A 17,650-nucleotide genomic window follows, 5' to 3' on the forward strand; every position below is an offset into this window, starting at 1 on the left:
TCATTCTTTTCCCCTTCTCTCCAAAGATACAATGCATTATGGTGTCCTGTTAAAAAAAAAAAAAAGAGGGAGAGAGTAATGATAGAAAGACCATGGGAGTTCAATTTGGAGACAGAGAACAAATACTGTGAAATGGATTATAAGTGCAATTAGTACAAAGTTAGAAAAAAAATAGAGAATACAAACATTTTTACTTATACACTATTCAAAATCATATTGATGATAAATATTCAACAATTATCTTTGTTGGGCATTCGGAAAAGCATAAAACAAAGAGAACAAATTAACAACAGGTGTTTTAGAACACATAATCATCCATACATATTAGCCAGTTGTAATCAGGGGGGGGGGGTGTTTGTTTTTACAAATCCATTTAAATGCTGAGGCTAATGAAGTTGACTGCCATATATTGATATGTGACCAAGTTACTATTGATCAGAGCAAGGCTGTGTACTTTCCCCAACAGCTCCAGCAAAGGACAACACAGCCTGAATTAGCTACTCTAATTTCCTGCATATACGATTACAAGACTGTTGTAGCGATCAAATGAGGATTCATGATATGAATACACGCACCAGCAGATGGTTGCGAGGCAGGGATTTTCAGAGCTCTGTGGTTATATTATGTGCGTCTGACATTTCACTATGATGGGATTATTTGATATAAGATTGTTATGATAATAGGGAATGTGCATCATGAGGGAGTTTATTTTGGCTATTAAGATATAATGTAATTAAAACATGGTGCTTGTTTTGAGTGAGAATGACATATGTGGAGATGAGTAGAAATAAAAAATAGCTTACAAGAGTATGGTATGGTTGTACATGTAGACTTCAATTCTGAATATTGCATGTGACACAGGATTGTATTTCCTTCAGAGAGGGAAGGATAAAGAATGAGGAGAGGGAGAAAAAAAAAAGCACAAGACGGAGGGAATGAATCATTGTAGGTTAGCAGTGGCATATCTTTAGGTACATGTACATTTAGGGTAAAAAATCACCTAGGGCAAATGCTTAAATCTGTCACACAACAATTGCTCCAGGCTTTATTTCGACTAAGATAAAGGGTTGAGTTACGGTTGCAATAGGGTTTCATATTAGGTTTAGGGTTAGGTTTAGGATAGTGTATTGTGTTAAATCCTTGATTTTCTTCTTTTTTTATACTTTTTTTGTCATTTCCCCCCCCCCCTTTGTCCAGCCCATTTACACCTCTGTATCTCAGAAATATAGGTTCAGATCGAGGTCAAGACTTTACACGCAATATTTTCGCCGTGCGAAATATTTTGACCGCGCCGCTTGCTGACTTTTTACTTTCAAGTCTTAAGCAACTTTTGAGACCAGTTTTCCGACACCAGGGTACGCGGTTCCGAAATTACGCAACATTATGTAGGTGCATGTCAGACAAAAAATTGTTCAAAAACGTGATTTCGTGTACAAAGTGAATGCAAATTGTGTTTTCAACCAAAAATCATAAATGTATGATTATTTTTATTTTTACTGGTCTATTAAAATGTATGTATTTTATGCTGTTTATGATCTCAGAAGAGTCCCCAACAAATTTCATTGAAAAAACAAAGAAAAACAAAAGGTCCAAAAACAAAGGAATACATAATAAATTGCAAAAAACAATATAATGCATATGAAATTTATCTTATATCGCAATTTTTCTTCATGTACACTTGCTAAGAACACCACAAAGAGTTTTTATGCCAAAAATTTGAACATTTGGAGCTTTATTTAGGGAGTTAGAGGGAAAAGTATGATTTTGCTTACTAATTACGCACAAATTAGCATAATCACTTAATAGCAATTTGCATGAAATGAATTACTTTACCATTTTGTAGATTATGTCCCAGACAACCTGTGTGCCAATTTTCAGCGCGGTTGCGTGGCCAACGGCCGGGTTTTTTAAGGGGGGGCCTGGGAGCCCCCCCCCTCCGGCTATATGAACTCCCAAAATACCCAGGTCTACATGTAGATAGGGTTAATACAGGCTTACATGTGATCTTGATGAAATTTGTGGCAATCTGGCCGTTTTTTTTAAATTTATTTATTCAAATCACTTTAGAAGGGCAATCTTGGGCTCTAAATTAAAAAACGATGAGAGAAGCGTAGCAGAATCGTAGAGAAAGAGAGAGTATGTGAGAGGGAGAAAGAGAGAAGGAGAAAACATCATGTTGTCCCTGTAAACAAAAATAAATTAATTTGAGTTTATTTTGAAGATTCAAAGCATGTATCATTCATTCTCTTACTATACTGGTAGGTGTATAACTGTATTAAAGATGGATGAATGCTACATGGTGAGAGAAATCAGAAACTTGCCTTAGGTTACTTATGCATTTTATTTCTTTATGTTTTTCGATATTTTGGGTTAAAATGATAATTAATTGTGCCAATTTTTAGTGTATGATAAAAACAACATGATGATGTTAGTCATGTTACCAAGTTTCAAGAGCTAATAAAAGGAGAATGAATGTATAACTGTATATGAAGTGAAATCTTATGATTATTTCTTTGCAAGTAATCGTTTTTTTTTTGGTTATTTTTCAAGATGGAAGCAGCACAATCTTTTCCATTCACTGCTTTAGGATATATATTCTTTTTTTCATGAGTACATGTAGGTCTACAGTATGAGGTGCTTTTCATTATTAGCATTGTGATACAACATTAAAATGATACCTAACTGAAAGCAATTATTGTAGTTCACATTCCATGATTTGTGACCTCCAATTCCCTAGGAAGTCCTCTCCCATTTCAGATATTTGCTACCTTCTTTGATATTCAACCCAAACTACTCTTGTTGAAGATTGTAAACTTAAAACCTGTGAACTCCCAGAGAGTGTCAATTGGTGTTTTGTTATGAATCCATTTGAGGATCATTCACATACTATCGATTCCAACCACTGACCTGCTATTGAATTTGATCCCTCAACAAAGTAAATAGTATCGTCTGAATATGATGACAAATTGTTCTAGATAGCCCTCTTCAGATGGCTGTATAATGTAAGTCTACATGTAGTCTTTGGGTAGAAGTACAGTTAAAAAGAATAAGGTCATCAGGAAAAGGGTCTTAAATACAAATCAGAAATATTAATTGTTTGTGGGGAACTTGAATGGAAATGTACAGATTATAGGAAATTTGAAAAATAACAGCACACCAGAGAGGGGATGGAAATGATGGAGTATATTTTTAAAAAAGAAGCAAAGTCATGAGGAAGTTTAATGACAAACCTATCAATAGACCTACCAAGCGCTAACTCTGTTCAGTTTTCGTATTTATAACCAAATAACCATTCAATATGACATCTTACATATCTAATGTGAGATATATAAAGTGATATCGAGAGAAACAGTAAAGGAGACAATCAAATCCCCCCCCCCCTCAGAAAAAAAAAGGGGGGGAAACCTGGCTAAAAATTGAATTATCTCTTTTTCATTTGCGTACGATTCATATTTCATGCCCTATTTTGTCCAGGGTTTGTTAGTGACTGTGATGTGCTCTTTATACAGGCGAAAACATGTAAGGGGAAGGGAAAAAGCTATGTGTATCGGTGGAGGTCTTTGAGACGTGCAGTGCGGAGGTGGTTGTGGAGTCAATGAGACCCGAAGGTTAGGGTATTTGACTTATGTTTCAAGTCCCCATAGACTCAGCATTCTCTTCCCACTTTCTCTTATTTTCACAGAGCATCAGCAGTTGATCATGGGTCTGAAACGAGAGCACAAGGATGTTTTGGAGTGCTTGAAAGTAAGTCAGATTTTAACAGCACTTTTCATTCACTTTGAGTTTTAAGAATGTAATTCATTATAAATGGCCAGGTACAGGGTTTATCAAATTGGAATACCTTTGTTAGTACCTCCTATCTTAATAATTTTAATTTGATTTCATTTATAAGGAAACGCAAACTGATGTGTGGTCTCTCATTGACTCTTTGTTACAAATAGCTAGTCGTAAAATATGCCCTTTGAGATTACTATTAATAATGCAGAGATTGAATTATCTGATAATTTCATTTGCATAGAAACAATAAAATTTTCTGGGAAGAAAATTATTCAGTTTGCTACTTGTTGATATGATTATTACAGTATGAATGTATTTAGAGGTGAATAAGTGTGTGTTCATTCAAGTGGACCCATATAGAAGACTACATTGCTTATAATGTTGCATTATGGGTTTGGAAGGTGGCCAGATTTGAGGTGGTGCTATATAAGTCTACTTGTCTTATTTGTTTTTCTTTAAACTTTGACTTGCTCATAAATGTATGTTCCTTGTTTCTGTATTTCTCTCATTCTTTGTATAACCATTCTTGTGGTGGAAATCGGTTTATATAATTTTCTGCTCACATATGATGTTGGGCCTTGGGAGAATATACAGTGTTTACACACCAAATTTACTCAAGAAAAAAAAGATAGCGTGGCTATACCAGCATGGTATATAGATTTATCTGTCTGATCATGAAAACAGATACGAACTAGGGTCAGAACATTGTTCCACCATAAAAGAATCATTCTTTTTATATATTTTATGTTTTATTACTTATTTGCCACTTTAAACACATTCAATTTACGTTTATATTTAGTGTCCCTAGAATGAAATATACATCAGGGTTGGGCTTATATAAAACATAACTCTATGGATGAGGGCCAGAAAGAACACTGTTTTTAAGTTGAGACATGTATGCTATACAATTAAGAAAAAAAAATGTTTGGAGTTTTTATAAAATGATCTGTATGGGCTATGGTTTGTTGTCAGATTGATTTTACAATGCATATCAACAATAAGTATGATATGATTTCACCATTATTGAATCATATGTTTACAGTAAGATGTAATTACAGATGAATGTCTTATTTATGTTATTCTGCTGTATCAGTGATTTTATTTTTCTACTATTTGGTATCAGATCCCCTTTTTTCTGCACCTCTTTTATTTCTTTTGTATGTATTTGTTTGTCAAATAAAACATTTTTAAATGTAGTGTATTTTTGGGAGTTGATTACAAATTTGACAAGGGTAAATGTGATGAATGTATAATGATAGGAAAACATTTTTAAAGACTGAATTGAATGACTTTAACTGCTTCATGTATTGTTTTTGTGGTTCTCAATCTTCCTTTTTTTACTTCCAGACTGAGCATGAAATGTCAATCTTTGATGTAAGAGGACAACATGCAGCCCTAGTTTGTATGCTAGAAGATCAGTTATGTGATTTGAGAAAAAGAATTAAGGAACTAGAAGCTGAGCAATACAAATATACTAACAAACAATGTGTGGATGTTGCTGTTGAGACGGATAAGATAGAGATCAATCGGGAAGCCTTGCAGAGGCATATTGATAAGTTTGAGGAATTCCAACATGAGCAGGGGACGCAGGAGCACTCTCACAAAGCACAGAAGCCGTCAAAACATAAAGGACAGACAGGGTCGAACACTTTATCTCCTAATGAACTGCATCCATCAGCTGTGGCAGATATACCTCATGGTGCTGTGATCTCGCAGCCTCATCCTCCTCCACCACCTCCATTACCAGGGGCCATGCCAACCCCTCCACCTCCACCACCACCACCGCCTCTTGCCCTATCAGCACATACTGGTATGCCCCCTCCCCCAGCACCTCCACCATTACCAGGTGCCTTAGGACATTCTTCACAACCACCTGCACCACCACCACCACCCTTTGGTGTACCAGGTGTTCCTGGAAAGGCTATGCTTATAACGCAGAAAGTACCAACTAAGCCTGTGATGGAACCGTCAGTGCCAATGAAACCACTCTACTGGAATAGAATTCAGCTCCACAAACTTGCCAGCCAACGAGGGAACAATATGTAAGCCCAGTTCTTAATAACAGTAGGCCTAGTCTCAATCAGTTCCTCTTACTTTATAAAAAGTCAGATGAATAAAAAAGATGTTGTTAGTTAGATGGATTGAATAATACTGGCATCCTTATTATCTATAATGAGAGTCTGCAAGTGACAAAAGAATAATTGGGCTTACCAGTTACCACAAAGTCTGTTTTGCATGCAATTTTGATTGCCTAAGGCTTATTAACTGATTTAGTTTAGAATGTTTGATTCCAATTACAAGTCTAGATATTTCATGAAGTTCAATACAAAAATCATTATGACTTCTGACAACAATGATTTATTACTCAAAATGACCTTTGATTACAATGATTTATAACTCAATTAGAATGACAATTTTCAGAATTTAAACTTGCTCTTTCTGGTATAGCCATTCATTACTCACAATCAGTCATTATCTGTTGTTCACTACAATTTTTTTGTAATTTTATTATATAATAATATTATATTGAGGCAAATAAATCATCAGTGTAGTGATGTAATAATGCTATTATTTATGTTTGTATGGATGCAATCATTAGGAAAGAAGCTGTTTGGATGGATATGAAGGAACCAGAGGTCACTCCAGAAGAACTTGAGGTACTCTTCAGCAAGAAACTAATGAAGAAAAAGAAACCACTGTCTGATAACTACAGCAAGCCTAAGGTCAAACAGGTATAGTTACTGGAAGATTGGATAATAATGATATCTATTAATTAGTGTCATGATGAAGCTACGATTTCTAGGGGACTTACATGTAGCTTTGGATACAATGCAGTAATTTTGTGAGAAGACAAAGTACAACTAATTTTGTAAGAAGACAAACTTTGTGAGAAGACAAAGTAATCACACAATCAATGATATCTTGTAGTAAATTTCTCTTTTCTGTAAAATTTTTAATAGAAATCAAATGAAAGTTATAATGTTGAAAAACAAAAGTTGTTTCAAAAAGCAGATTTAGAGTATTTTTATATATTTTTGTTTCATTTATTTTATTTCATTTCCCCTCCCCCCCCCCCCCCCCCCGGGGGGGGGGAGGAAGAGAGGAGTACTTCTCCAGCCTCCAAGATGTCCTTGGAAATTTGGAAGTTCATGTTTCCATTCTGTGATATATAGGAGCACAAAACCTGATTCTTTTACATACATATTTATCATACATTTTTGTGTGTCAGTAAGGGTCATGGACTTTGAAGATGTGTGATAAAACAATCATGTTTCTTATCTTTCAGTCATTTTGTGATAAATTGTAGATTTGCCCATCAAACACCAGATGGTTTCTGCTCTTCATTGATCTCTCAAGTTAACAACTTTGTTCTATAGAGTCACGATGAACTTAATGTTTTCTTTACCTGGAGTAAACAATTGGAAATGTGTTAGTCTATGTTACTCCTTTTAAGCACACTTGAAATAAGCACAAATATGGTTGCATGCATGTGATTAAATCAAAACTCATGTGCATTAAACACAGGTTTTGTTCACTTGCAAGTATTCAACATGAATTTAGCCATATCATTTCGGTGTCATTGGAGAAAAAAATTACTCCCATTTCTCTCCATAATTAGATATTTGTTTTACAATGTGAAATCTTCAGTGCATGTCTTCAGTAATATGAATGCTGATGCTATCTTTCCTCAACTTTATATGAGATCACCTATGATATGATAGTTTATCCCATCATTTCCATTACTTGCTTATTAATATGTAAGTCTATTTGATGATGTGCAATTCATAATAAATTTATCTATGAAGAAATTGGTTTTATACAGTGCATTTCAGGGGAGCGTTTCATGAAAGGACTCGTCGGATGTTTTATCCGACAGTTACCATAGTAACAGTACCTCTCAGCCAATCAGAATCAGGGAAAGTTGTCAGAGTGACAACTTGTCGGACGAAAATGTTGATGAAATGCTCCCCAGACCTGTTAGGACTCTCAATGTGCTTTTGCAATATTTAAATAAGAACAGTGGAAATTAAATTAATATTACGTTTTAAACTTTTTGTGCGTTAACCTGTGATCCCCTCCCCCTTGTGTTGCATTATTGTATCAGCTCGCAGTAAACCCTTCTACGTTTTATAATACTCTGTAATTTTAGAGAACTATAATTTTATCGGAACATTTTGAAAGGAAATGTTGTGAAGTAGCCTTGTAAAATGTTTTATGGGCTTTCTTGTCATGTATAGATTTTTTTGTAAACAAATTTTCGGCATTACTCCTAGATGTGTTTAAGATCGCATGTTCGATCTGTAATGAAAATCAGAAAAAAAATTGGAACCAGTGGGATTCGAACCTGCCATCTACTGCTTTCCGGGCAGCGACTTAACCACCAGGCTATTCTGGTTCACGGCTAAATCACAATGAACCGGAATTCAAATACCCTCGATCCTCTTCTTTCTGACTAATTAATATGCAAATGCAGTCCGCCGTGGACAATAGATAGTAAATAGAGAGGCTTTAATAGGAGGAAATTATTTTAATTACAGACCGAACATGCGATCTTAAACACATACATGTAGGAGTAATGCCGAAAAATTTGTTTACAAATCATAATTTCCTCCTATTAAAGCCTCTCTATTTTCTATGTATAGATTTATTGGATTACTGAGGTAAAAAACGAAACAAAACATAGATATTAGTTTAATTTTCTTTTTCTTCTTACCTTGCCGAACAAAACTTTGGCCTTGTTATCTTGGTTCTAGTGTCAGTGGCATGATTTGTTTGAATTCATGCCAAAATCATAATCTTACATAAAATACCCCTTTGAAAAGGAAAATAAAGTAAATCTCTGCCTAGTCAAAGAACTCTGACAAAAGCACCTCTTTTTAATAGGTACCTTGCTTCATAACTCCTAACAATGAGCCTGACCATTGTATTGTTTGGGAGAAGGATTTTATTGATTTTCTCTTCTCTTTTTTTTGTCAATGAACTTCCTGGGTCTGCAGGAGGATGTATTGATTTTGTTTTATAATTTTAAAGAAGGTACAATAACTCTCCCATTTAGTGGTTTTTAATAGGGAAGTATGTGGTTGTGTAAAAATGTGAATGAAACATGTCTAAGGATGTGTATTGACGTGAACGAAACACACAAACAGTTAAACAACACCAACATTAATCAATCACACATGGTGATAAGGCATGGTGATAAGTATAAGGAATAATCTGAATGAATATTGATTCGTCCAGTTATCTTGAACAGTATTAGTCAGCTTTTAATCTTTTACTTGAGGTGACAAAAAATTGCAAAGTAAAAACTTTCAATTTGTCATTGGAAACGTTGCGACCTCATAGAATTATAAGTTTATGCTATTGCAATTTTCAAAACTGTCTAATACTGCAGTTTATAATGATTGTAAGGGATTTCATGGCACAAGAGGAATTAACATACATGTGTATTTTTTTTTTTGACAGGTTGCGAAGTTGTTGGACAGCAAACGTTCTCAAGCTGTAGGTATATTCATGTCCAGTCTACATGTTGAGATGAGTGACATCAGACATGCTGTTCTTAATGTGGATATGTCCATTATTGATCTGGAGAATCTTCAGTCACTATATGAAATGGTAAGGCGAGAGAGTGGACCTAGCGGGATCCACCTTTGTATGAGGCTAATAAATTTTTTTGGTTGAGTTGATTTGCATTGAAGATAGGGTATCTAGGATTGTGGTCTAAATAGAAGTTTGCTTTGCTTTCATGAATGGACAGAATGTTTGAATTTTTCTGAGCAATTTCAGTTTAATCATCATCTGAGCAATGTTTGTTTGTGTTTTGATCAAGTTTTAATTGCTTTATCATTCCAATACATTTCAAAGAGACTTTTGCAGAAATTTAGATTGAGTGCAACTTAATCAAAATCTAATGGTATTCATTAGGCAAACATAAGTCATAAATGTCTGTTTCTGACTGATTAAACATCAAACTTAAAGATTCTTTGTGTTGGCTTTGTTTTAGGCAAGAGATGCTTTTGAATGATGCCTAAAACCAGAAATCCTTCAGCAACTGTATAAAATCCTGTTTTATTTATATAAATTCATATTCTCATTTTTGAACTAGTTTTATATTAAAAAAAAAGAAAATACAAGCGCAGAGCTGCCAAGTAGTACAGATTTTCAGTAATTAGTACTGAAAAATAATGAGAATTCTGCTGGTCACATTCAGCATACTGATTTCAGTTTTACTATGTTGTCCTTTGTAATTTCTTTGAAAAAAGGCTGATTTCCTCCCCAAAATACTGATTTTCAGCTTTTACAATACTGAACTGTTTTTGTACAGGTTGGCAGCTCTGCAACCATTGATTTCTATTTGTGGGGTTATTTGTATTACAATCATCTTGTACTTGTTTGCTTTCAGAGACCTCAATCAGATGAGATCAAGATGATTAAAGAACACACAAAGAAAGATGGATCCAAACCACTTGACAAGCCTGAACAGTAAGCATACTGGAAAACTATTCTGGTATACAGTAAAACCTGCTTCAGTGGTCTCCTGTATATGAAGAGGATACCTGTCTATAAAGAACACATATTTTGATAACTTTTACAATATTGCCATATATACTAACAGTTTTATGCCACAAGGTCATAGGCCACAGAGGTTATTGTTTATCTTAATACTATGTTCAGAGAATGTCCATTTGACAAATTGACTGCCAACAGAGTGCACATGTACACTTGTACTATTTAGATGATTATTGGCAAATGTTGCCTCAAGGGGCATGTTGCCTTCATGCCCAAATAGCCAAGGTCACACAAGAAATTAATTATTTTGTTGGGTAAATTGATGTATTGATGGGATCACTGTTTTTACACAAATCAATATAATTGTAGTATTAATCTGTTTGCTTTAATTTCTTCATAAATTACTGAATAATCAATCATTAATTTCCTTACAATATATTTTTGTTTTCCATAAGGTTTCTGCTGGAGCTTTCTGAGATCCCAGACTTTGCAAATCGAGTCTTTTGTATCACATTCCAGTCAACATTTGAAGAGAATCTAATGGCTGTAAAATCGAGATTAACAATTATCTTGGATATATGTGAGGTGTGTATGATGATAATCTGTATACTTGTTTATTATTTATATTGCAATGTACAAGTATTATGTTAAAATGTACTCTAGATATTATTTTTTTGAGGTAGCTATTTTACAAGTCCTGTAAAGATATTTTTTATTGTGTTTATTAAACATTTTTCAACTACTTCTACACCAGTGTAACTTTTCTTTAGACGTATTTTGTACCTTACGACACACAGCTCTCCTGTCCAAGCGCCATAAAAGTCTAAATCAGGTATTCTAATGAATTGTGTTGGATATGTATTGATCTGGATTACATTAATGATAGCAATTTGACCATTTTAAAGGCCACATATTCAAAAGTTTTTTTTTTTCGGGGGGGGGGGGGGTTCCATCCATTCAACCCCACTAGAGGCAATTAAGTGGGCCCCTGGACTTAATGGTATGAGGTTATGCTCTCTTCAGTTGCTATGCATGTTTATTAGTGGCGCAGTACAGATTTCTGATATTGGCACTTCAACAAGTCTAATTGAGATCCCTTGGTCTAAAAACTGGAATGGGTCTATCCTAGTAACATTGCAACCACCAATAAACATGAGAAATGAAAAGCTGGCAATCACAATGGAAAGTTGGCCGTTTCAAACAAATCCAATGTCGGAAATAGCTGGCATTCTCTGATAATTCTAATTGCATGGGGGGGGTTGACTGGGTGGCCCTCCCCCATATTTTTGGTGAATGCATCGCGGCTGCTGGGAAATTCAGATTTTCGCTCAGTTGCTTTTTTCTCCTGAATCCTTGCGCACATTTTGATACCACATTTGTCCATATCTAGGAAGTGTCATATGCAGATTAGTAAGCATATATTTGTTTACACTAGCTTAGGTAGAATTACCAAATTATCCCCAAAATGTGTAAAATATTCTTACAAATATGCCAGATGACATGATGCATTGAATAATTTAGTATAAATTCTGTCCCCTATTGGCATATTAACATTTTGGTCTCTTGTTTTTGTGATCTAGCATTTAAGAAATGGGTCAAGTGTGAAACAGTTTCTTGCATTGGTACTGGCAGTTGGAAACTTCATGAATGGAGGTAAGAGTTCTTTTCAGTTGTTTATTTCTTAAAGATTCAAATTCTTGTAGCTGTAGTCTACTGCTACAGAAAATTAATTCAATTTACATTTTTATTATTATTAATAATGTGTTATTATGGTTATTGTCTTTTTAATTTACGTGATATGAGAAATAATCTTTCTTGTCATTACATCATAGCTATGATGGGGATCAGATGTTCCCACAGTTGATATATCCCTCATCGTTTTCCCCTTCTTGTACAAGGAATCACTTTTGAATGTGTAGCATTTTAAGGGAAATTTTGATACAAATCAATCAACCGAAGAAAACATAATTGTTTAATGTTTTCAATACTTCATCTACTCCTATTACTTCCAAAGTACCACTACCATTTCTCCTTCTAAGTTTACCTCTACTTCTTATTGAAGACAGTCTCAACCTTTTGCATGTTGTACAAACCCAGCAGTAGATAATGAGCTATAACTTCTAACCAAGTGACAGAATGGAATATTAGATTGAGTATTAGGTAGTTCTATATGAGAAAATAAAGTTGTATGTTATCATGTCCGCTATGTATAGGTTTGTTGTGTTGAAGCGCAGTGTACACAAATGATACAATACACCAGGCCTGTAATACACATTTGGGTGTGGAATTCGTTCAGTTAAAATCTGCAGATAAAAAACACTAAAGTGAGACAAGAATAGAGGTCTTTATGCAAAACACAAGTCTGTTTTTTTTTTAAACAGGAACAATGGTCCATCCATGCCTTGTCTGCGTGGATATAAATGAAAAATTGGAGCAAGATTGTGAAGTGATGAAAATCATGCAGAATAATGATTTTCAGATTCCTCCCCCTCCCTCCATCCAAGAAAAGAAATAATTAGACTTTAATTCATCAACCTTTTTTCGACATGTTCGGTCAACTGTTGACATGAATTCAATTTGTTGTGTATTATTATTTATTGATTTAATATCAAAATATGTTTATACAGGATTGAATACTTGACAACAACATATAAAAGATAGTAACTTATGTTTTACAAATATAATGAATTGAATACATTAAATCAGAAAATCTGTAATACAAATATTATTCAAAATAAAGTATTCAGATTTCTGTAGGAAATAACTGAAATGAGAAAAGTAACCGTAAAATAGAAATTAAGTAGTACGATTACCATTGACATAACAAATAATTCCACTGAATTTATGAAGAAAATTAGTTACATGTAAATGAGAATAGTCGAGCATAAAATACTAGATAGTAATATTGCAGTCAAGTAGAAATTAAGGAATATAATTATCACTGAGTATAACATATTGAGTAAATCAGTAGAAAAATCAATAAAATTAGTATCATTGAGCATAAAGTATTGGGAACTTAATTGCTTAAGGTATGAAATATATTATATGAATATCAACAAATTATAACATATTGGATAACCCATATCATTAATACAAGTCAGAGAGAAACAAAAATGGATCAAAATGTATCTAATACTAACACTGGAACACTGGAACTAACACTTTGCATTCTGGATATATTGGGGTATAGCATTCCATCAGTAAGCACCAAAAATATAAAAGATTAAAAAGTGATAGGTGAACAGTGGATATGACTACTAAAGACTATGTTAGAAAATCTAAAAGTTTGTTTAAAAAGTGATAGGTGAACAGTGGATGTGACTACTAAAGACTATGTTAGAAAATCTAAAAGGTTGTTTAAAAAGTGATAGGTGAACAGTGGATGTGACTACTAAAGACTATGTTAGAAAATCTAAAAGTTTGTTTAAAAAGTGATAGGTGAACAGTGGATGTGACTACTAAAGACTATGTTAGAAAATCTAAAAGGTTGTTTAAAAAGTGATAGGTGAACAGTCGGTGTGACTACTAAAGACTATGTTCAATGGCATTCTAAGTTCAATGACATGCTCCTTACTATTTCTTACAATGACATATGTGATTAAGGAACTCTACATCTGACTGATTCGATATTTTTATTATGCTTTGTTATTCCAAAACTAAAAACTGTTTCTACAAATGGCATAGCGTCATTATCCATGTGCAGCAATCTAGTAGTCTAATTGGAAAGGATGATAACCATTTTAAAATGCCAAAGAGTTTCTGCTTGTTTTTTAGCCATGCAGACTTTCCTTTCATCTTCAATGTACAGCTTTTATTTATTTCCTTAATGCTTTCAGGATTTTTTTTTATTTTCTTCGATAAAATTCAACAAGAAATATATATATATATACTTGCCTTTTAAAATATCTGGCAAGGATTGACATTTCATTAGGAACTTATTAATGACCCCATATTTTGGTCAGTTAACTATGCATCTGACGCAACATGTAAAAAGATACTGCTTCTGCAGTCTGCCAGTAAATACAAAATAAGTTGTTTGTTTTCCACATCATCATTTACATCCATCTCGACTTCCTTTTTTTTCTTATTTCTTATAGACCTTTTAATGTATATAAGTGAAATTTCAAATTACTACACCATGGCACCTCGCACTGATACACAATGGAAAGAAAGAACAAAACAAAGTAACAAAAATGATAATACAGTAAATGGTGTACAAAACTCCAAATTCCTACACAAACTCACTTTGATTACATATATTTTCCAATATAGTCTACCTACAACCACATTATTTTTTATGAAAATATCCTCCCCAAATCACCGAAAAAACTTAGACAGGATAATTTTCCAGTAAATCAGGGTGCAGTGCAACCATCTTATCCCATTCTCTTTTTTTTTCCTGGAAAAAAACAACACATGTCTCACTAGAAAGCGCTAGGCCTCTATACGGACAGCACCATCTATCATGTTTGAGCCTACAGTCATAACAATGGCTGACTTTGCGAAGCTGCGGTGCTCGCTGCGATGATCCAATTGTAAAACCTAGTTTCATCGAGTCATTCTCTTTCTTTTGAGGTATGCTCAATGTATACCTCAATCATTTCAGCAGGAAAATTATCCAAGAATTTTGATAACCAATCGACTTCATTTCCCTAAAAAAAAAAATGCCTGTAATTTGCACTGACACTGCAGTGAATACTGTCTGTGTACGCCAAGCACAATAGATTATGTGTAGCTACCATAGGGAGGCAGCTGCGTGCATTTAATATTGGGTCTCCCAGATCTGGATAAATCCCTTATCTGGATTAGTGCTGGTCCCAATGTGTCCGGATAAGAGAGGTTGGACTGTATATTTTCTGAGTCTTGACAAGGGCAATATGGGTCTACTGAGGGAAATGTATGTGTGGTATCTCCCAAAAATTAAAGCCAGTTAACATTATTATAAATATAATTAGCTATAGGCCTACAGCTGTATGATGGGGAATTCAAGCTATTATTTGTGGCAATTTATGTCTATTTGCCTGTTGGTACTTCTGATTTCAGTTTATTTGTTAATTAAATAAAGTAATTCCATATCCAAGTAACTGTGACCTTAAGTGTATATAGCGAAGTCACGCATTATGCATGACGTGTACATACACTTCGTGCATACACATGGTACACAAGGCTTGCGCTTGGGTTTGATGATTGGAAAGACAGGTATTATGGACCGATAATTTATTACAGAGGCACAATATGAAAACGACAAAATTGTGGAAGGAGGGGTGTATGAATACGGTAGTATAATCCCTAGTCATACATCAGATCCTTAGCTTGGCCGTTTTACCAATTTTGTTTTGAGTTAATCAGTTAGACAGACAAAATTTTTGCCTTGATATCTGGTCTCCAAAATGCCTTATTCTGGTAATATTTTGTCTGTCTTTTGCATGTGTTTTAGGCAACAGAACAAGAGGACAAGCAGATGGTTTTGGACTTGAGATCCTTCCAAAGCTGAAAGATGTCAAAAGTGCAGTAAGTTATTTAGATAGATAGACAGAATGGTGTAATGAAATAATTCAATGTGCAGCTCTAGAGTTGAATTACATAATCTGTTTGCAATGGAAAGAAAGGTCATGGTGTCCTGTTTGAGATAAAGTTACTACCTTGGTAACAGGGCTCAGAAGCCAATCACAATAAAGCTTTCCACAGTAAGTACAATAATAGAAAAAGTTACAATAGTTGTAATTCTTTATAATGCAGGCCCCAGGACATCTAAAACATATAATATGCTTGAGTAAATAGAGAAGCAAGATAGTAAAATTTCCACAAAATCAGATTTATGTAATAATTGTAAAAGTTACTCAATTTTTTAGTTTTTATTTTATGAAATGGTGATTTGTATAGTATGGACTATGGGCAAATTACTTTGCCATTGATATCATGAGCTCATTTTTACTTTCATTGTCATGATGATGTACAGGTAACTCTGCCTAAGTCGACCTTCCATAAGTCGAATAATCACCAGGTCGAAGCATTTTATTCGACCAGATTATTCAAACATGTGTTATATACCTCTTCTAATTCATATTTTGCCCAAGACTAACAGATTTCTCTGGTCTCAAGAGATTTGACTTCGGCAGAGTTACCTTTATTTTAAATTGTGTATAGAAATTATCTTTCTTCCAATTCAGAATGATTTAAAAATATGAAATGATCGTTATTGAATGACATTATTATTTTTAGAAAGATGAGCTTATGGTATCAAAGGTCTACTTACAGCCTGCATTTTCATTAAGCACATTTCAAAATGCCAGAGCTTGATTTTAAATGAAACATTTATATTTTTTGGCAATGTATTGATCCATTTCTATTTTGATCAGTTTGTGAGGGGAAGTAATGTTGCCTCACAGAGTTTGCAATGCTTGCTATTTCAGAAATGTTGTTGCATGCATTCACTCAATTATATCATGTGATTCAAGATGCTTCTTTTTTTTTCTTTTTTTTTTGCTCCTGACCAGTTCATGGAATAAATTTGACCCCTGTTTCTTTTTCATATAGAGTGCATAACAAAAGTTACAAATTTTCACTGAATATTGTAAAATTGTCTGATTTACAAGCTGAAATGTAAAAGCAAATGAGGCAATACTTTGCATGAAGTCTATTGCTTTTAATAAGACTAAATGGAGTACCAATGCTGAAACAATATCCATTTAAAAGCATTTTCATTAGCAGAATGTATGCTACCTAAAATTTCAAAATAGTTGTATTGCCAAGCAATATCTCCAAAATATGTAAAAATGTATACTGATAATAATAATGGTCTTCATTGATACTTATAAACACTTCTTGCAACCAAATGCTGAATTACTAACGTATATACTACGATTCTGATAGAAAATTAGTTACATTGTAAATAAACCATTAAAATGCACATAGCTGGGTAATAATATTAATACCATGTTTTGTACTCATCTTTAAAATCAGCTTTGTGCAGGCCAGAAATTGTTTGCCAAAATTCATTAGTTTTAATTGAAAGTTCATTATGTTATAATGTAATTGTTGATAAAACCTTGTTTTCAATCATTTTTTTTTACCATTGTGTAATCACTTTTCCAATTTCATAGTTCTTCTTAAATAATTTGTATATGGGATAGATTTAGAGGGACTCCTTCTTTTGATGCTTCTGAGTTTTATTATTTATTTGCTTTTCTCTTCATTTTTTTTCTTGAATTTCTCATCCATTCATCAAGTTCATAATGTTTGTTTTCTTAAACTATTTGTTTGATATATTTCACTGCAGGACAATGATGCAAATCTACTGGAGTATATTGTTGCATGCTATGTTCACAAAATCGATGGAGTAAGTTACAGCAAAAAACAAATGCTT

At 33.8% G+C, this 17,650-nt stretch overlaps 1 protein-coding gene across 1 annotated transcript in view; it reads left to right on the plus strand.

The window, feature by feature from the left end:
• The window catches only part of LOC129265373 (uncharacterized), a 61,650-nt gene that overhangs the window by 25,240 nt on the left and 18,760 nt on the right, over window positions 1-17,650 (plus strand). The window contains exons 5-13 of the mRNA XM_064102253.1: window positions 3,683-3,744; window positions 5,125-5,819; window positions 6,377-6,509; window positions 9,241-9,390; window positions 10,178-10,257; window positions 10,740-10,869; window positions 11,865-11,937; window positions 15,722-15,795; window positions 17,564-17,623. Of these exons, the coding sequence (XP_063958323.1) occupies window positions 3,683-3,744; window positions 5,125-5,819; window positions 6,377-6,509; window positions 9,241-9,390; window positions 10,178-10,257; window positions 10,740-10,869; window positions 11,865-11,937; window positions 15,722-15,795; window positions 17,564-17,623 (1,457 nt within the window). The remainder of the gene's footprint in view (window positions 1-3,682; window positions 3,745-5,124; window positions 5,820-6,376; window positions 6,510-9,240; window positions 9,391-10,177; window positions 10,258-10,739; window positions 10,870-11,864; window positions 11,938-15,721; window positions 15,796-17,563; window positions 17,624-17,650) is intronic.

This window comes from Lytechinus pictus, chromosome 7 (genome assembly GCF_037042905.1).
Source record: "Lytechinus pictus isolate F3 Inbred chromosome 7, Lp3.0, whole genome shotgun sequence".
NCBI lineage: Eukaryota > Metazoa > Echinodermata > Echinoidea > Temnopleuroida > Toxopneustidae > Lytechinus > Lytechinus pictus.